This window comes from Exophiala mesophila (genome assembly GCF_000836275.1).
Source record: "Exophiala mesophila strain CBS 40295 unplaced genomic scaffold supercont1.4, whole genome shotgun sequence".
NCBI lineage: Eukaryota > Fungi > Ascomycota > Eurotiomycetes > Chaetothyriales > Herpotrichiellaceae > Exophiala > Exophiala mesophila.
Window position 1 is genome coordinate 103,456 of NW_015622507.1, and position 20,224 is coordinate 123,679.

Here is a 20,224-nt window from a genome sequence, read left to right on the forward strand (position 1 = left end):
GGGACAAAGACAGGGCGATGGAGCATTGGAGCATTGGAGCCGGTTGATGGGTGAGAATGGATGAATTCAATTGGGTCCCAGAAAAGCCAGATGATGCTGTCTGTCACGTTTTCACTACTAGGGACTTGTTATTTTTATTGCCCCAGAAAAGGTTGGTTCCAGAGCAAACTCAGACAGTCAGACTAACGGAGTAGAGAGATGGGTAGATGCGGTAATGGTGGCACTGATGAATGGTGGGTAGGCGGGAGCAGCCAGCTCGCCGGGAGGCGGAAAACGCCTGGACCAGGTTGTGGACAGGCACGGAGCAGGGATGGCGACTGGCTACGGGAGGACCTGGGAGCCTGGAGCACCAAATGTCGGCACTACTACGATACGATACGATTCGACTCGAGTCGACTCGAAGCGATGGTCGAGCACAAAGTGTCAAGGTAGGTAGTACTCCTTATGCGTTCAATTCCGTGGCTGCGTGGGTACCTAACCAAGCACTTTGAAGTGGAGGGTACCTTGGTACCTCACTCAGAGAAAAAGGACCGCCCACGCCCGCACCCGCGCCCACTCAACGTCCAGGTCGTCCTCTGAATCCTTTTGACGCTGACTACCTCTCCTTCTCTGTAGGTACCTACCTGATCTAGGGTCAACGCGGGTATGGAAGTTAAGGTCACCACTTGGTCCCTGGCGTGCCTGGGTCGTTTGGTCAAAGACTCCAAAGCCGAACAGTCGTAGCTGTGAATACCAGCAGTGGCCCGGAGACCCAGGGTGCCCGGTGCTCGGCGGTCCAGTTGCTCAATGCTGCCCACTCATGTAAATACTGCCGTAACGGGTGTGGGCCATGGATGATGGACAGTCACGACAGTCCAACTGTGCGGACGATATGCGTTAGGTAGGTAGGTATAGTGGGGACTCGCCTGCATCGTCAGGCCCCAGTGGCCCCGAAGACGAGGGTCCTGGTGGAGAAATGGCCGGCGTGGGGCCCGTCTCGCCTTGCGGGCTCAACGCCCAGGGCCCAGGGCCCGAGGCGGCCCAGGTCCTGCTGATGATTATCTTATTAGTGCTGTCCGTGTGGGCTATGCCCTGGACTTTGAGGAACGCTAGCCTATGCTAGCTGCAGCTGCGAGGGGAGCTAGGGAGTGAAGGAGCCAGAGGCCAGGTCACCGGGTGGCTTACAAGGCTTTCCCATGGTCCACCTCCAACGTCCCAGATTTTGATGATGCAAAGAAGTCGGTAGGTACTACGGAGTATGTATTGGAGTTTGCTGTGGCATCATCGCCTCCATGTATGTGCGTGTATCTATCGCCACAGTGTACACACAACACAACACAGGTACTACCGAACAGGTTCAATTGGTCAACGACACACATAGGCCTCTGCGTTTATTGTTGATTTGAGATGCAAGAGGTGTAGCATATGGTGTAGGATTGATGGCTAAGGGCTAGATGGTGGAGGGTCATCTGGGGTCCAGGACCGTTGCATCTATCCACCTATCCATTGTCATGGGAGGAGCACAGTATTGTACTGGCGCCTTTAGACAGGACAGGCATGACCTCGAATCGAATGTAATCGAATGTGGTGATTCTATGCGCAACTCCTCGTCCATCCCCCATCACATGGCTGCACCGACCACTCGCCACCTTGTCGGTGCATCCGTTGATTTGCCCGTCAACTTCATCCAGTCCATGACATCAAACAAGGTCTAATCTCTTCCGCGATCAAAGCGTCAAGTCCGTCATGGCACGTAATATCTGTAGCGAGATCTGCAAGAGCAATTATCAAAGTCATCGGCAGACGCATCCTGCCACTACAGCATAGTACTAGGTCCAGTAGCCAATATAAAGATTCATTCCTGGCAATTCGGCTACTTGTCTTGCAGCAGCTGCCAAGCACTCGGGCAGAACCTAAACATGAGGGGAGAAATGAGGCTAATAAAGGTGACTATAGTGTCCAAACTCACTGATTACGAGTTTCATTTGCCATCGCCTGGTGGCCTGTTGGTTGCGACTCCCAAGTACCTGACTGGACTCGTTTTACCCAGAACAAGTACTCGTATTTCTATCATGATTGACCTGATGGTTGACCTGATGATTGATGAGTGGTCACGGAGATAGTAGCTGGGCACCTTGGCCGGAGGATACTTTGTTTCCAGGCTTTTGGATGTTCATGTTAGTTAAAACAAGGCCTAAGTTGACTATATCCTAAAAAGGGCAGTGCCTATCTAAGGACCGTCAAGAACGGCCATAGGCCACGGGCTAACGGTTTGGTTCCGCCCTTGTGGCTGCCTCTGCCTCTGCCCCTACTTCTGCCTCTCCGTCTTGTAGAGGGTGAAGTCATGGAAGCTGCTTCCAGAAGGACCAACCGTGCCTACGGTGCCTACGGTGCTTACGGATCCTCGGACCGGTACGAATTCCTGCCACTAGCCTTAGCCAACGAAATTGATCACCACTCGTCAGCAAATTATCAGCCAACCAAACGTCTTGATTTGTCTTTGCCTCACTCCCAATGCCCTTTAAATTCTTTCAGCATGCTAAGGGCCATGGTTATGGGCAGCCGAGGGACAATCATTATTCACAGTGCGTGACCCTGAGTGCCTGAGGAGAATCCACCAGATCCAAATGTCAGTGCTGTATCCCGTCAAGACACGATAAGAAGATCATGTTGGTTGAGAAGTACTGAAGGAGGATGTGCTTCCGGCATCACTGATTAGATCCAGGATGGCTGGACGGCAGTACTCGTTCACCTACGCAGATGGGTAGGAATAGTCATAGTGTGTCGTCCAGTGGATGCCAATCGCAAGAACCGACTCGGTTGCGATGATCTTGGAGGAGGCAATTCTTGGCATGGCCAACACCAGCCCTTTGTTACACGAGGTGGTACGCAAACAAGTTGCGGTCAAGCCTCTTCGCAGGAATGTCGCATATTGGATCACCCTCACCGGACTTTACCCAACATAGGCATTGAATCAACTGGGTGGGGGAAGTACTAGTATTCGTAGGCGGAGGTAGATTACGCCATCATGAATTTCAAGTTGTCATGGTCATTTCCCGAGATGCCATACCCAGGCGTGCCAGGCACCCAAGGCCACACACGATTAGTTACGAAGGGCCTACCTTTCCCTATAGGTACCCCTACCTTACAGTAGGTGGGTGCTGGACACTGAAGGCGCAACATTGGGGGCGCCTTCGGGCATCTGTCTCACCTCGGGAATCACCCCATTCACTCTTCGGTCGTAATCTGCCCGCCTCCAAGCACTTGCAGCTTTGATTATAGGTTAAGGTACTCCAGGATCAGGGCATACTCCGTAGGAGGAGTCGTGGGTGTATCTCGATGCCCAGGTGCTTTAGGTACATTCCTAGTTCTGACTTACAGTACTCCTCAACCAACGCTGCAGCCAAGTCGTCTTGCAGAAACTCGTGTTCGCACCTGTTCCTAATTCCTGATCCCCATGTTTCAGAATGAACTCGCTTCACCTTGGCTTTTAGCTCAGTCACCAACCTCCGTTCATCATGTCAATCATAATCATGACCATAACATTAACAATAATAATACCGGAATACCTAGAATGACACAGACATATATCTACTTACAGTACGTGAGTCAGTACGGAGTAGATGCGCACTCGGACGCATACCTATCAGCAGCGAGGTGTCTGGGTTATTGGTGGGTTGATCTAGGACTTGCAAGTTGAAACACAGTGATAGGCTCTCGCGGCCGACTAACACCATTGTCCGCTTTGTTTCGCTTGCAGGTTAGCCAAAATTCTAGAGACTAAGATATAGTGCACTACAGCGCCAGGGTCTACCGCCCTCCCAATCACTTGAGCCAGCCAGTCTTTCCAGAAACATCCTCTGATCGTGTCGGGACAGAGTTCACTGTGCTTTGAGGTTCTGCAGTCCTGCACCTCGGGAGCCGGGAGTCGGGACACGGGCCCCGGAGGAGCCAAGAGCCATCAGCCAGCAGCCAGGAGCCAGGAGCCCTTAGCCTCCAGCCACCAGCCAAAGCGTTCGGCCCCATAGACCATTCCGGGGCTGGCGTGCCCCACCAGCTCCAAGCCCACATCCACGTGGTTATCACCAATCCCCATGCCATCTTACGAGGACATCCAGATGTTTATGATGATTCTTGTGTGCCTGTGTGCCTGTGTAGCCCAAGGGCAGGGACGGTACTATGCCCTGCGCATACGGAGGCATGCTTTAGGCTTGTGTAGGAGGTGTAGGCGACCATGGAAAGGACTGAAGAATCGTAGGCATGTCTCCATTAACCAATGGCACTGTACAGGCGACATCAACCCCCATCGGTCCCTTCGGCCGACCCCCCAACGCGCAAAAACACCCTAGGCCATGCCCGAGGCCTGGGTCCAACCTCGCCTGATCGACTCCCAAGTCCATGGATATGGCGCCTGTGCCTATCAAGCCGGCCTCGCAACATACAGTAGGATCACGCACATTGTTAGAAATCTCCCTTCTGTACGTTGTGCGCCTTCATATCCGTCTCCTCCGTACGCATATGCATATGCACACGACTTCAAGCCTACAGCATCTCATTTGTCAAAACCCTTAGCCTACTCGGCCGTGTTGCCATATTGACCAGCCCAATTCTGATTCTGAAACGCCCATCCTCGGCCGCCACCTCGACTTCGACCCCGCTCATGATCGTGATCATGATCAGAGTCATGACTGACGACTTTGATCTCTCAGTTCTCAAGTTGACCTTGCTCGCCATCACAAGTCAACTTGGTCATGGCCCCACCTCGCTGCAGGATTCGTGTAACATCACGGCCGTATTCAAGTTTGACCAGGGGTTCAATCACCCGATTGAGTAGCCAGGAACCCAGTGCGCATATTCAGAATCGAACAATCAGAGTCAAACCCTCCCATGCCTCCCTCGCGTAAGGCTCTATTTCCATGCCATCCGTGCATACCATGTCTCAAACCCTGCTCCAGTCACCACGATCCAGTACGAATTGCAGCCCAATGCACTGGATCCCCGGACTCTCTTCTGGAAATCATACATGACCCCTGTTGCCCGCGCCCTCTAACCGTCCTGGCCCCTGCAGCTCCAAGCCTAGTCTACGCCTAAAGTCAATGCCCCTCGGCCTACGCATCTGCCTGCCTACCGTTTAACCCTCATCGCCCAATCATGGGTGTCTGTATGACGTCCATCGAACCATCTTTTGCCCAGGAACATTATTATTGCCAGGTGTGTTCTTTACGTTGAATGGCTAAACTAATTTGTTACACATTCATCATTCTTCACGATAGTGTATGCCCAAGGTTGCACTTGAAGATTACATTTCGCTTGTTGAGCCGCCCTTCAACAGTGGCACAACTTCAACGTGGGCCACCGGAGCCCGGGTTATCGCGGCCCTTTGAGTGCTCGTGCTCCAGTTCCAGTCCTCCTCAATCTTTTCATGTCAAACACGACAACACTAGTCGACGCCATCCTCAGTCCTCGGCGCTGTGGCAACTTCCAAGCGCGCCCTTGATTCACCTTCAACTCCCCATTCTCTCACTCCTGTCCGGCACTGTGCCATTCCGTGCCCGAATGCCACAATTCCGGTCGCGTGTTGGCCATTTTCTTGTCCTGTCGATACCTGCGCCGATGACCGACTTCCGCAAACCCTTCGTCGCGCCCATAACGGAACACTACCTACTGTAGTTTTACCAGTCATCATTTTTGATCTGATCTCCACTCACCCATATGTGTGTACCCAAGTTGACTGTGGATCACTTCCAGGTGGCTTGTGGGTCCATCAGTAGAGGCATGACACCATCTCCTCCAAGTTATTACCACCAAGCAAGGAGAGGTCCTCGTGCTGTCCACACGGAAAGCCTCGGGGACCAAGCTCGGTTTGAATTTTGAAATAGGTACGATCGGCAACACTGACTGTTTCCACGACATGCCTGGTGGAGCCTCTATTCCAAGAGCCCGCCTCGGCCTTCTGCCTATACCACATGACTTGGACGCACTGTGCATACGGACATAATAAAGTCCTCTCGCTTGTCCAAGGGTCTTCCCTCGGCGCTACTAGAGTGCGGTATTGGGCAGACACGACGTCCAAATACAGTGAATGCTTTTTCCCTGTGGAAAGCGCTGAATCATACGGTACCAGCGTCCAAGCCCCTGGTTCCTTTGCCGAGGATGGCTATTTCTCTGAATGTTCGAGACCCGGGAACTGCAGGACGGGGCTTTGAATTGCTAGTCAACTGCAATGATCGTGGCATTGATACATGCCCGCCCTACTTGCAGCCCAATGGACCATGTCAGATTCGCATGGGAATTCTATTACTACTGATCCAAAGCGACGGGTTCGTCACAGTGACAGTCATGGCCTCGCACTCAAGAGTCGCGGGGCTTTGTACCTGACCCAGACTTGAAACATTCGCGCTCGCCCCTAGGCATCGTTCTTATTTAAAAGCAATGGCAGTCATGATGAATAGGTAGCCGCACACTTGAATAAAATAATCCATCAGTGGATTATGGCTTGCCTATTGACCTTCTGAGAGAAGGCTGTGCCGTTGAATCTGTAACAAAGTGGATTATCGAGGCCCCCAGAGTTGTACTTTTACGGTGGGATCGCCCCAAATGAGGTCAGGGATCCCAGACCCGACCGCCTTGACTTTTGACTGTGTAGAGTCGTCTCATCTCGTCATCCTGATCCGTTCTATTTGTGTACGAATGATGAAAGTACCACTAATGGTGCTTGCACGGCGTGTCACCATCTTTTCCTCGGAGAATACTCAAGATCCAGACCTATGTTTCATAGTCCAGGGACGTCTCCATATTCTTGAAACTTCCATTATTGACTCGAAGAAAACAGTAACAATGAAGAGTAGATAGATCCCTGCATCGACTTGGGCATCAATCGGTCCTGCAATCGAGAGAAGTTCTGGGAGCTTGCCACAGAAGACAGCCATGGGGATATAATAGGCTACAGCATATATACAGAGGTCGAAATTAACCAGAGAAACCAGAATTCTTACACCTCATCATGTCCTTCTCCCTCTTCAGTCTGGAGAGGGCACAGGGTGATAGAAATCGCATGTACACAACAGGGCAAATAAACAGCAATGGCTCCATCCAGAAGACCTACAACGGTGAGACGCCCTTCTGTACCCCGATACCGAACTGGCAATGTCCTAGATTTAGTGCGAAGCAACGATGAAGAATGTCAGTCTTGCCACTCGACCAATACACCGTGGGCTGCTGGCAGTCGAGAGGTTGAATAGGTCAATTGGCACTTTGATTCTCTGGACGTTGACCAATACTTCCCACTTACGCCATAATCCTACAGTTTGAATTTTACAGAGACATCTTTCATTACAGACGCTGAACGACAGATGCTGTCGAACGCTTTCTGATATCGGCCAAACCGACTTGACTGTGCCAATATTGTTAGTACAGTCTACGCACGCATCGTCCAGGCGAGCAAGGATGGTGATCTTCGGGTATTCTGCTCCAAAGATCATGTGACATAAGGAGTACATACGAGCATATCCATTAGGTTAGTCCGAGACACGTCTGACGAGTGGAGCCGCTGTTTCACATTCAATGGATGCATATGGCATAAAATGGAGGATGATTGGCAAGCAGCCCCTGTCCATACGCCATGGTTGAGCTAAATCCCACGCGATTGGAAGGTTGGGCAACGGTCGAGAAGGCACATACCTATTTGGCATCTCCAAGAGACCAGACAGACAGGGTCGAGTTTGGCGCGGACAAAGAATCAGATCCCTCAGATCCCCGAGAGACCAACTCTCGAAAGTTGGACTCAGAAATACTTGTTGGATGAGGATAGGGGAGGGGTTGTTTCTGCTGTGTATGTACATTGCCTCGTCCTACAGTACATCTCAATATGGTTCTGAAGACGGACATGGGTCAATGAGCAACATTTAGCCTTCTATTGGCAGGTAGTCTGTGATGAACGTGGTTTCAAGGCTGGTGCTGCAAAGGCCCATGGCTGTCTAGGTCATGCAACATGGTCGAGGGTGGTTGCAGCCAGGCAGGCAGTGGCGATGTCGACCATCCACGCGATTGTGACCAAAGGTGTGTGGTGTGCATATGCACGGGACCATGGCAGACAGGCATATCTAGCAAGCATGTGAGATACGAGGTGGGAGCGAGGAGATGACCTAGCCCCGTCACCTCAACACCGCATATCCATCACATCTGACATCCTTGGTAAACTTTCTTTGCTGATTTGCCACCACCACGATCGACTTAAATGAGCCAAAGAGTGAGCTCCGAGATTCAGTCCATTCCAGTTCTTTTGACAGCTGTCAGAATTGTTCGATGCGAGCTGGCATGCAACGAATGAGGCTCACCGCCACATGGTCACGCTGACCGGCAGTTTTTTTGCAAGGGGGACAGTCGGGGTTCGTCGGGCACCACTCACCAATAAAACACCTGACCTTGCAAAGATATACTTTGTGTTCTTGTCATTGACACCGATCGACACAATCAACCGACTGTCGGTCACAGACTTGTCCAGCTCAACAGGGACTTGAGTACGGATTACGATTGCATCAGACGCAATACGCCATCATGTCGGACTCCGGATCAAACCTCTCGAACAAGGCTTGGATCCAGATTGCGAATCAAGGTTTGGCACTAACTGGGATATGGGTGGAGGAAGCGTCGATGAAGTGAAAACAGACTTCCGAAGTTCGCGGGCGGAAGAGGGAGGGCCGTTGCCAAAACTTCGGATCCAACAACGTGGTTCCTGCTGGAGGTTGGCAATCGCAATTTATGGGAGAGCATGGTGCGGTCTAAGAACCATCAAAAGGTGGTCAATCTGAGATTCGAGTCAACCGGTGACCATGTGTGGTGGGCACTACTGTTATCTAGTTCAGGGGGTCTTTGATCAAGGGACTCTGGACTCTTTGGAAGGCTGGACCCCGTGCAGTAAGTGCGACCAAACCAACAGGCATGCATGCTACCATGACAATGCTACATGGTTGTGCATGTGTACGTCGTGTCCCATGCCCGTCTTGAGTTCTCTGAATGGATCTTCTGGATGGAGTGCGTTTCTCGAGACCTTCAATCAGACACCCGTCGTCACAGCTTGTCTCCTCTGTCTGCAGAGCCACTGGTGATGAACTCGTGAACCACTTTCAAAGCTCCCACCGCAAAAGCTACCATGTTAGCCTGTCGATCGTTGCCCAAGCCCGTGTCAAAGTCCCGACTCAACTCGCCCTTATCTCCCACCACGGCCACAGCGACATAGCCACTGTGTCCCAGTGCTAGAGTCAGCCCCAGCTGATTTGTTCCCAGTGTGCCGGGTCACTTACGGTTGTCTGTTGCGAGATTTACCACTAGCGGTAGGACCTGCGGTGCCACTCTAGAAGCACAGGTTTTTTAGTCAGGATACAGAGGTAGGTCGTTGGACGATGGGAAAGAGTTCACCCACCTCACCAACGGCATAAGTCGAATGGAGGGTTTGACGAACGTGCGACGCGAGGCCAGCGACCAAGTCTGGGGTCGGCCCATCGTACTTGTCCACGTTTGCCTGGGTCCAACCAGCAAAAGCGATTCGGGATTCCAATGTGTAGAGCGTGAGACCGCCCTTGTAGACACGAGAGGCACCAGGAGTCGACAAAAGAGCCGCTGAGATGAGTCCGCCCGCGGCTGTTTCAGCCACCGAGATGGTCTCGTTGCGCTCACGAAGCAGCGCCGCCACTTGCTCGGCCGCCGCCTTCAACTCTGCCGGGGGGAAGTCACTCATGATGTGGGAAATTGTCGCAGGTCTGGAGAATCGAATGGGGGAATGGGGGGATAGCCGCGTAATGGTGATGCGATTACAAGTGTGATGCACTTGGTGTGTGGTCCTCCAAATCATCGACGTTGGGGTTATGGCTGGCTGGCTGCAGTTGACACAGTGAGAAGTGATGACCAATCCAAGTCTGAGAGTCTCTGGGATTTCTCTACTTTCGCGGCACCACCACATTCAACCACAAGGTCAGCGTGCCAGTGTCCAGTTACACAAGGTACTGTGCACCTAGGTGAGTTCGTGTTGGGGAAAAGACCGATATTCCCCCCTCTGCCCCTCTCTTTGCTCTCTTTGGATCACCTTTTGCCTTCGCCCGTGCGACCGAACGGGCCGATGGGCCTCGGCCTTAGACCACCAACCAGGTTGGTGCAATATCCTGGGAGTTGTAGAGTTGTACTGTATATCTGTATATCTCAGGGTCAAAGACGCCTGTCGAGCGCCAAACTTCCCGAATGCATGGGTGAGGCATACATACATACAGCCAAGGTAAGGTACAGCATCACTTTGCACCGTCGGACGATCCGCCTCACTGGCCCCTCGACCCCCGGGTGGGGATCAAAATGAGGCGAGGCAGCATGGTTGATCATATCCTCAAATGGCCATTATAAAGACCAAAAACCACAGATACGCATCATCCATATTAATTAATGTTGACAAGGGGCTGCTTGATCTGTGGCAGTGTGGCCGTCTCAAGCGATCCGACTATCGGCTCCTTGTTCTGAAACATGACGACCTACGGCCATTGATTAGGGTCTCAATTGCATTCAACTTGCCGCATCGTCCGAATCATACGGAGTACATATCCCTAATCTGGTCCGGAACCACCGGTTTGATGCTCCCGGCTATCATGGGCATCACAAGAGGATCGACGGTACTTTATTCACATAATTGACCATGTCCATCGGAGTAGTGCAATACCAGAAAACCACAACCCTTTTTATCAGCAACTCAACCACCCTGGCTGGACATCGCCAGACCTGTGCACCTCTCCAAGGTCATGTGTCCTAGGCAATGTCATCCCTGGTCAGGGACTCAGGGATTTCTGGTGCCTGGTTTGAGCCTAGCTGTGATACCAAGTACATTATTACATACGGTGAGTACTCATGTATCCCAATCACCTGAGGATGAGGGTCCACACGGGGTCGAACTCGTTTGTTTGGTAAAGCGCGGTGGAGATGCAATCAATCAGCCCATTTCCTAAAACTCTCCAAAGCATCCAATGGACTCTCGTTCAAGGCTCGTGGCTCTATCATTTCTGATGCCTCCTGATGCACCTTCCTGCATCCTTCTTCCTGTCTGGAAGCCGCCACCAGGCATGGGAAAGCGAAAACAACCATGTTTTCCCATCTTCGTCCGGACTCAGGCTCAAAAGGCGAGCTTTCGTATCCAGAACGCCGCGTCCGCCTGGCTGTGGACTACGCATAGCAACCGAACTCCTTGGTTCAATGCCTAGCCAACTGTGGCCATTAGATTGGGTATTCAGTGCGCTTCATCCCACTCATGCTGCCCAATCGCCGAGTCTCCTACGCTTGACCACTATTACTGTGCCAACCTCATCGATGATTGCATAGAATTTCCCAGAAATCAGCTTCCAACGACCAATCGTCTTCTTGGATCCGGAATCACCCATCATTATTTTTTCAAGTGTTGCTAGCCAGTCACTAGCGTCCATGCTAACATGCCTTTGCATCTCAGATAATATTGCCCTGCCCTCCAGGACCACAACTGCTTGCGCTCTCCTTCAACGATTTTCCCGCGTTATACGCGAGGTTTCAGTAAGCACCATGAAACCATAGGCCATGGCTAACTATCAGCCAGAGCCGCGTGGCCTGGGCCCTGAACGCCTGATTTATGCACTTCGAAAGTACATTGAAGTGCTCCCATGCATCTACGCCTGAGGGTTTACGAGAAGCACGCTTCCCTCGCCGTACCTGTGTCCGTGACTTCTGTCGAGCAGGCCAATGTCCGTCATGGACAGAAAGTCGATGGTTGAAGCTTATCTCAGCTGACTGGACCATATACGGCGTCTCCGTGGCCAGACCATCAGTTTAGACCCGCGTTTGCAAGTTGACACTAGATATATCATGATGTTTGAGCAGTACCTCACCATGGACCAAGATCTGGGTTCTTGGGAAGAACAAAGGGTCATCTCTTGACCCTAGCTCTGGCCAAGGTCTTGAACGAGTCATTCATGCTCCTGGCGTTCTTGTGCCTTGTCGTCAGCCAAGGTAGCTAGAGTAGTAGTGAAGGGCATGAGTAGGTGAATTGCTGTTCATTATTGTTGATCAGTCGGTTCACCTTGGTCATAATGGTGCTATCCTGGCCTGCCATTCCATTCTGCTTCGAGTGCTCCCATCCGCCATTATTTTCTCAATACAACTTCTCCTCCTTGTTTACATTCGTTCGCCATAGCTGGAAGATTCGAAAAAATGCAGAATCTCGTGAAATTGGGAGCAACTGGAACCTAAAAGAAAGTTCATTGAGATGGGCTGATGCTATCAAGGCCACTTCACTGATAACCCTTTCCTCTGTTTGCACTCCCCTGCTCATCCACCATTCGTGGTCAATTTGATGACACATAACGATTCAGGATTCGAGTCACACCCTTGCAATGCCCTCCGAATCATATATCATTGCCGCATGGACACTCTCAGCGCTGTCCAGGCATCGGGGAAAAGTTAATTTTTATGTGATGCCCTCCCCGACGATCAGGTCTACGCAGTCTGCACCGAAAGAGGGAGTATACAATATGCATACATCAGCGATACTGTCACGATCCATATGGTATCGGTGGCTATCCATCTTGCCAGCCTTAGCACTGAACTTCATGCAAGGTCCCTGCTTGTGATGGCAGTGTGGGCTGCCTGGTGAATGGGGAGCTTGACCATGGAGAAGCAATGAATTCCTGAATCTGCCACATTTCCAGCTCCTTCGCGGTAGCCTTGGTCGTTTGACTTTGCATCGAGCTGGGGAGAGATGGTATAGTTGCAAACCCCTTTATTGTATCTATTCCTTTTGCTTGTGGCCGCGACGACTGCATTCAACCAGTTGGCTCCTGTGTGGTTGCTGAGAAACCATCGTATATTGTCTAAAGAGAAACTTCAACAACCATGCGAGCAAAGGTGATTACAAAGTTGAAGCTTGCATCGATCCGATGATCATGCGTAAAAATACCTATCTTGAAGGGAATCAGAATGCCATGAAAACTTGGGACGACGTTGAATGAGCATGGAGAGTTTTATGTCACAGGTTATTTCTTTGCCAATATCAAACTGTCCCATTTAGTTGATTCCCGTCTACCCTGAGGACCTGTGCGAAAACGACGAGCCCGGTGTGTCCACTAAAACTCTTTGCAAGGGCTTACTTGGACAGTTGACTATTCCGTGTCATCTCTACTGCTTGGTTGAGGTTTAATCAAGTCAACGGCACAAAGGCAAGAGATGTTTTCATCAGATCAGTTGAAGCAGCTCCAACAACAAAGACACCCATGTCAAGGCAGTTGCAAGAGTGGAATTGAAAAAGTACAACCTAGTCTCATTCTTCTTTGCTACCATGAGTCAGTCGAGGTGTGTCCTCCATCGTCACCTTCGGTATCATTAGCTCATCGACAAGCAAAAGACTGTGATGTAGCAATACCGAGAAGCCTTGGGGTATTAGAATATGAAAGCACAGATCCCAACTCGCTATGTAATCTTGGACTGGGAATGGTTGGTCTGAGGATCATCACTTTTCATCTAGAGGCAACGAATGGCATTCGATAATCAGGAAGGAACGCTGATATACAAATTAATATCACAGGTGTTGCTGATGATATTAGCTACGTTAGCTTTTGCACGGGGAGGAACCAAATTTTTAGGGAATTTATGCAAAGATGGCCTGAAAAGACTTTTGATATCAAATGAGTCATGACAAGACTATGATATGCGTATCTGAAGATATATATTTCGATCTGCACCGAGTCAAGCGCCGGTGAGAAAGTAAGAGGCCCATTGTGCCCAATGTTGGAAACTTTCGCGCTTCAGTCCTTTTGAATGATAAACAACGCGCCTTCGCTAATGCTAATGATGCTGCCCATGATGCTTGCCACCCAATTCAACCAAAACCATGCTACTATGCTAGGGGATTTTCCAAACGCTCAAACGCTTCAAAATCAGATCAAACAGGTCAATTCCAGATTCACCCGTGACAGACAACCAAAGGCAACTACCAAACCAAGATCTTGACGCCGTCAGTGCCGGCGGGCCAAGAGATGTAGTCGTAGTCGCCTTGGGGAACCACCTCACCGCCGTAGATCTGGCCAGTGATGGCGGAGCAAGGGAAGTAGCCATCCTCGGTGGCTCCGGGACCAGAGCCGGCCTCCCAAGTTGCACGGCCGTTGGCAACAACGTCGATAGTGCCGAGAAACTGGTTGCGGAGGTTGCCGTTAGGCCAGGACTCAGAGTCGGTGAATGCTGGAGCAAGGGAGGTAAAGAGTTGAGCCTTGGCGGTACCCGAGACCGAGGAAGTGGGGTCAACGAGATCGAAGACCAGTTGGCATTGATTCGATTTGTACTGGTTGTCGAGTTGGAAGGTCACCAGCGTGGTGATGTCGGCTCCACCGTTTGTGGGGCTCCGCGAAACGAGGCCGCGGGGGGTGTGGAAATCGACCGCGCCGGTGGCGCTGTTGTATTGCGACGTAAAGTCGGGGAAGACAACAGCAACAGGAGCTGAACCTTCGGGGATGATAGGTGGGCTGGAATATGACGAAGGCGAAGCCGGGGCAGGAGCAGGAACAGTGGTGTTTGAGTAAGTGGCCGACTGGCTACGAGCGACCAGAGGAGCAGCATTGACAAAGGCACCGAGGCTGAGGACAGCGGCGAACATGGTCATAGTGGTTGATGGAGCCATTTTGATGAATTGGATCAAAGTCGGTGAAAGGCTTTGTGTTGAGATTTTGAATGTGATGCTGAAGGGCAGTATTAAATGTGGCTGATTTGACAGAAGCGAGTGTGTCAAGGAAAGAACAAAGGAAACGAAACTTGTAAGGAAATAAATAGGAAGAAAAAAGAAATTGTAGTCTGATGTGTTGTCAATTGTTTGTATGAGGAAAGGAAAGGAATGCTGTCGAGGAGGCGGGTATTGGATATCTATATACAAGCATGGACGATCAAGTACGGAGACTAGCAGCTGTAGGCGGTGCACGATCTGGGGATGGATCCGAGAACTCAAAATATTGGCAGTAGGTATTTTTGGGAGTTCAATAATAGGTAAGCAGAGGCTGTGAAATGGAAAGGCAGGGAATTGGTCCGAGTTCCTCGAGGTCGCTCCAGAAGGAGAGCTGACCATGTCAGCTGTGCCACCATCCGCAGCAAAAGGTCGGTGGTGGCCCTCTGACCAATCAGAGATGTTAAAACTCTCCGATTTTGGAAGTACAGAGTATTGTGGATGTGGGTCCTGGCTTTGGGCAGCCAATGGTCGCCTGAGCGATGCACGTGCCCCGCCTTAACCGCGAGGCTGGGGCTTGTGACTGGTCAGAGCTTTGGCCCTGGGCCAAGTCATCGTATTGTAAGTGCTGACAGGCGGGAAAGCTACCATGCTGACATTGGAAAATGGCCTCAATCACCATAGTGTGGATGTTGGTAAGAGCGCTGTTGGTAGAAGGCCACGAAGGCTCACCGGACCGCAGAATGCCACGCTGCCATTGCTTGTACCCATATGACACATCGAGAGGCGGCCAATACACATGACCGACTGTATATTCCCCATTTAGACATTGAGTTGAAGCAGTGTGAGAAGTCAAGGCCACGGCCAGCCTGATGACGGAGAACACTTTGGACCGTCGTAAACACAGGCAACATCCCAACCATCCATTAGTATCGATTGCCCGCGCTATGGCTGTACTCGGAAGTTCATGCTCAAGGAGTTGTCATCATCCAGCCGTTCATCCGTCCACCTCATGAACACTTCGAGACAAGATCATGTCTAGGTTTTGGCACACGCATCTTTCGGATGATCACAAGTCTCGCGTGGCAATGGTCTGAGACAGCCACACTCGGCAGACTGATTTGCAAGAAAGCCGGCCTGGAAATTTGAAATCGACATCGCCACAGGTAGGCAGTCCTCTGACTCGTCATACCACTAAGATACTTCTCAGAACATCAGAGTGCAACGTCTTCCATCTCAGATCCTTCCTTTGCGTCTTCGACTTTTGGTGGGAGATGATTCGTCGAGCGTGAAGGCGGCGAAGATTCACCCTCTGTCTCGTGGTCGGCGCCGTCATCATCATCGTCCTCGTCATCGGACGAGTCGGTGCTGTGCTTATCATTTGTTGCAACCTGAGGTTGCGTAGGCCGCGCAGGCTCGGGCTCGGCCTCTGGCTCAGCGTGATCTTCTTCTTCACTTTCCTCGTCATCCTCAGCATCCGGTGGGGGTGGTGGGAGGTCCTTTTGCTCCTGCCTTTCTTTCTGTGGAGGGGTGGGTGCCACTTCGGGCCCTGGCTCACCGGACACGGTGCTTTCCTGATCAGGGCTATGGGGAGCAGGGTCCTTCGGCCGTGACGGAACGCTGGTCTGTTGATTCACCGCCGTAGCACTTGAATCTGCCCGGCTGGGTGCGAGAGATGGGGCAGAGGCCGACTCGACCTGTCTCTGCTTGGGATCTGCGTCCAGATAATACCCACGTACACCGATAATTTTATTCGCTCGCTCGCAACCGTCCAGCCACTCGGGTCGCACAACGGGTATGTTCATTTCATAGGCCTTTTCCCAATCTCGACCACGACCTTCAGTGCAGACAAAATGAGTGGTGTCAATTCGGACGGTGTCTACCAGCCTTGCCCCGATTCGATGCACCGTGGCTTCAAGGCTTGCTCTCAGTTGAGGGTCCAAAATGCCCGGAGTGATGGTGATGCCAGTAAGGTTGCTCATATCGTGGGTCTTGACTGTCAAGGTGTTGCTCGTGTACGTGCCTCCACTCGTCCTCAGGACAAGATAGAAGGAGAACTCGGTATCGACAGCCAGGCCACTGATCTTTGTGCTCAGCATCTCCAGCGGTCGCGGGATGTTTCCTGCTTTACTTCCATTTCGATAGAGGGCGAGGGAACGTAAGGAGGTGGTGGCGAGATGGATGGGATCCCATTCAAGGACGAGAGATGTTTGTGTGGCATTTCGAAGACGCAGAACTGGGGTAGATGGCGCGTTGAGCCCATAGGTGTTCAAGATCTGGTCCTGTAGTGAGACGAATTTGGCCTGTGATTTGCGTTCGGCGTCGTGGTTTTGCGAGACTGTGATGTCGACAATGGAGCCGGATGTAATGGATGAGGGTAGTAAGATCGAAGGGAACTCTATCTGGTACCTTGTCAGAGCTATGGACCGTAACGGTGGGACAGTGTTGACATACCAGCCTTTTGTCCTGCGTCAGGAGGACTGCGACCCCAGCATCAACCTTGCCAACGGTGAGAGACACCAGCATGGCGGCGAGAGCTGGATGACGGTGAGGATGGAATATAGGCTGAAGCGACAGGTATAATGGGTAACTGCCGTTCGAGAGGCTGAGGATGTTGATTCGGTCCTTTTGGCACGGCCAGACATATGTTGTGTTGTGAAGGGGAATCGTGATTGTTGAATTCAGGTACCAAGAACACGTGCTTGTGGTTGTCCTATCCTGAAGTGGACACTTCCGTGCCTGCCTCTTGCTGGTGGTCAAGCTTCACACGTGCCCGCCAAGATCTACACCTTCCTGATGCCAAGCCACGTGTAACCATCATTACGGAGTAGGAACATAAGCTACCTACATAAGTTACCTAGGTAGGTGCCTAGGTACCTAAGTACATAGTGATTCGATAGCTACTAGGTAGTACCTAGACACCGTCTAAGCAGTTGTAAGCATGAATTAGTGATAGTTGGTAAATTCAAGGTACATAGACTACTATAATAATTTCAAACTAGAGTCCAATCAGGCTCTAGTGTCTGTGAAATGACCAATTCCAGATCAACCTTTGCGGCCATGTCTTCTGACAAAACAGCCCCAGGCTCGCGAGAGCCGATTCCTGGCATCGACAAAGAGCCTACCCAAAAATACAGTCCGGTCCAATTATCTGTCTACCAGCCGGATGGTTCTGTTTTGGCGCCCACTCTCCATGCTATGCAAATTAACAGATTGTTGAACAAAATAAACTCGAATTCGAGGATGAAAGCCTCACTCATCAAATATTCCCTTGTCGCATGTCCTGAGCGAATTCGCTGCTCCAATCGAGTAGACTGGTTGTCGAGTGTTTGATACAGGATGCTCAGCGAGTGTGGTTGGAGTTCTTCGAGTGGGTATGAGATGTGCCACGCATTGGAGGTGGTCGACGGAGAGTGCGGATGAAAGGGCAAAAGAGGAGAAATCTTAACATACAGTGTGTCGTACAGGTTGGCGCTGGCCAATTTGCTTCGTTCTATCGTGAATAATACTGCCTGTCACTAGGTAGGAGACATGCCCGAGCGACACCGATGTGGGGAGGCGGAAGGACATGCGGCCAGTTTCCAGTTGACCGGGCGAGGTGACAGCTATCGGTAGTTCCACAGGCGAGAGGATTCCAGGAAAGCGTCGTTTTCGCGTTTGACGCGTTCTTGGTAGTCATTGAGCGAGTACTCTGACTCGCTTGTGTTTGTGGTTTCGAGAGTGTTGCTGGTGTAGATGGAGGATTTGGTGGAGGCGCTGACAGGTTGTCGGTAGACGCCACCTACGTAGCCTCGCTCAAAAGCCAGCGATTTGAGTGAAGAGGCATCAAAGTTTTGGATAAAGACTTTGTCCAATGGACGGTCCTTGGGCTTGGAATAATACTCGTACTCCTCAACACAGGCTTCATGTGTCCATCCCGTCACCTTTCGAAAGCAGGCGGTCATGCAGCCAGTGCGGTGTTTGCCTTTGTTGCAATGGATCAACATGGGATAGTTGGATGGGTCCAACATGAGCTTCAGAACTTGGATCACAGATTCTTGGGATGAAAAGACGTCGGGGTCTTTGTTGGCGAGGATGGGGATTTGATGGTGGATAATTCCGTTGGAGGAAATGAAGTTCGAATACTCGAGTGGCAGGGGTTGGGGGACCAGGGTGACAATGGTCTTCAGTTCAAGATCCTGCAAGTTTTCGAAATGAGCATAGAGAGGGTAGCTGGAACGATACAGGCCTGGCGCAATGACGGCAAAGTTGACCGGTCTGCCAGAGCCATCAGGGGTGGGAGGTTGGGATTTGTCGAGACGGATGGTGTTGGAGTTGGAGTCGGAGTTGGTCTCGAGTTGGGAGAACTTTGCTTCAAGGCCATCGGTGTCAACCCACTGATCTGGCATCTTGGCAGAACACTGTTCGTCCATGTTGATGGGCAGGTTGAGTGCAGAATCTGAAGAAAGTGATGACTGGAATGCTGCCAAAAGGGGGTGGTCGATATATCAAGAGAGCAAGGGTCGTGACGATTTGGAAGCAGGTCGTATGATATTTATAAGAATGCAACGACGGGCTGGTGAGTCTTGGGACTTGTCCGGGGGCGCTTTTTGAGGACCTCGTCAAAGTGCAGCAGCGTGATGATCAATAAGAGCAAGCAGCCTGCTAAACTTGACCCAGAGGAGTGGTTGAAGCGCACCGAGGAGTCGCGACGCGACTAGAGCAACATGGCGTGCGGGTTTCCGTGAAGCTTGTGGGTGAACACAAAGTAAGACCCGAACTCAGCGGAGGAAAAGAAGACCAGATATTGGACAACCAGAAGTTGGACCGGAGGTCAAACCTGAATGTCGGGAATTAGCGCTATAGTGTATAGAGAGGAGCGCGAAAGTAGGATGAGAGTTTTGGTCGACCAGCGATGAGATGGCTTGGATGGCTGGCTATCTCGACCTGAAGCGGTCTCGACTCGACCTGAAAATGTTTGGAGGCATCTTGAATCAAGAAAGAGTCTGTTCGGCTCTAGAGAGGGCACGACAAAGGGTGAAGGTGAGTATTGGTAAAGTGTAGGATGATGATGGGCGGTTTGGTGAGTGACAAAACTGGCGGATATGGAAAAAGTGGAAGAAGATAGCACAAGCTGTGGGATCAAGAAGTCGTGTTTGAGGGCCTAGGCGGCGAGCCAAACGCGCGAAATTTTTGAGTTCGGGGTTTGGAAATCAAGAGAGGCAGAAAGTGCAACGGACGAAAAGAGGCGGACAGGCACCAGGCTTAGTGGAGGTTCGTAGGTTCGTAGGTGTGCGGGTGTGCATAGGTGCGTAGCTAAAGGTACCTGTCACGCCTAAGTCAGTCACGAGTATGCGTAGTACTTAGGTCGTGACCAAGATCAGGTCCTCGTATCTTGGAACAGGCAGAGACCTGAAGTGGGTTGGTGTGGGTGGCAGACCACCAAACCACCGCCTGTTCCAAGGGTGGTAGGGGTTGTAGGGTAGCGGACAGACACCGGAGGGCAGCAAAGGGCAGCGGAGGTTAACGAGTGGTGGTGGGTCGTGTGTGCGCCGTAGATTG

General features: G+C 51.4%; 5 protein-coding genes across 5 annotated transcripts; 1 reads left to right on the forward strand and 4 right to left on the reverse strand.

Annotated features, from left to right (window-relative positions):
- Window positions 1-4,331: 4,331 nt before the first annotated feature.
- PV10_05309 (uncharacterized protein) lies at window positions 4,332-4,813 on the forward strand (the record flags this gene model as incomplete). Its single annotated transcript, XM_016369961.1, has 2 exons — window positions 4,332-4,422; window positions 4,521-4,813. 2 exons carry the CDS (start codon window positions 4,332-4,334, stop codon window positions 4,811-4,813), a joined length of 384 nt encoding a protein of 127 aa, XP_016222254.1.
- Window positions 4,814-8,745: 3,932 nt separating this feature from the next.
- Window positions 8,746-10,369, reverse strand: PV10_05310 (uncharacterized protein). Its single transcript, XM_016369962.1, has 3 exons — window positions 9,401-10,369; window positions 9,282-9,331; window positions 8,746-9,220 (listed from the first exon to the last, which is right to left on the reverse strand). Exons 1-3 carry the CDS (start codon window positions 9,935-9,937, stop codon window positions 9,049-9,051), a joined length of 759 nt encoding a protein of 252 aa, XP_016222255.1. The 5' UTR covers window positions 9,938-10,369; the 3' UTR covers window positions 8,746-9,048.
- A 3,594-nt stretch (window positions 10,370-13,963) lies between these two features.
- Window positions 13,964-14,647, reverse strand: PV10_05311 (uncharacterized protein; the record flags this gene model as incomplete). Its single annotated transcript, XM_016369963.1, has 1 exon — window positions 13,964-14,647. The coding sequence occupies one exon, from the start codon at window positions 14,645-14,647 to the stop codon at window positions 13,964-13,966; it is 684 nt and encodes a 227-aa protein (XP_016222256.1).
- A 1,250-nt stretch (window positions 14,648-15,897) lies between these two features.
- Window positions 15,898-17,209, reverse strand: PV10_05312 (uncharacterized protein; the record flags this gene model as incomplete). The annotated part of the gene is made up of 2 exons (XM_016369964.1): window positions 15,898-17,085; window positions 17,138-17,209. The coding sequence occupies 2 exons, from the start codon at window positions 17,207-17,209 to the stop codon at window positions 15,898-15,900; spliced, it is 1,260 nt and encodes a 419-aa protein (XP_016222257.1).
- A 420-nt stretch (window positions 17,210-17,629) lies between these two features.
- On the reverse strand, window positions 17,630-19,919 carry PV10_05313 (uncharacterized protein). The gene has a single exon (XM_016369965.1). The coding sequence runs from the start codon at window positions 19,093-19,095 to the stop codon at window positions 18,289-18,291; it is 807 nt and encodes a 268-aa protein (XP_016222258.1). The 5' UTR covers window positions 19,096-19,919; the 3' UTR covers window positions 17,630-18,288.
- Window positions 19,920-20,224: the final 305 nt, after the last annotated feature.

Excerpts from the sequence above, each read along its gene's own strand:
- PV10_05310 (XM_016369962.1), bottom strand. The coding sequence starts at position 9,937 with ATGTGGTGGTGCCGCGAAAGTAGAGAAATCCCAGAGACTCTCAGACTT. Across the intron at positions 9,332-9,400 it reads CGACTTATGCCGTTGGTGAG|AGTGGCACCGCAGGTCCTAC; the intron begins GTGGGTGAACTC and ends CTGTGCTTCTAG. Across the intron at positions 9,221-9,281 it reads AAATCTCGCAACAGACAACC|TGGCTATGTCGCTGTGGCCG; the intron begins GTAAGTGACCCG and ends ACTGGGACACAG.
- PV10_05313 (XM_016369965.1), bottom strand. The coding sequence starts at position 19,095 with ATGGACGAACAGTGTTCTGCCAAGATGCCAGATCAGTGGGTTGACACC.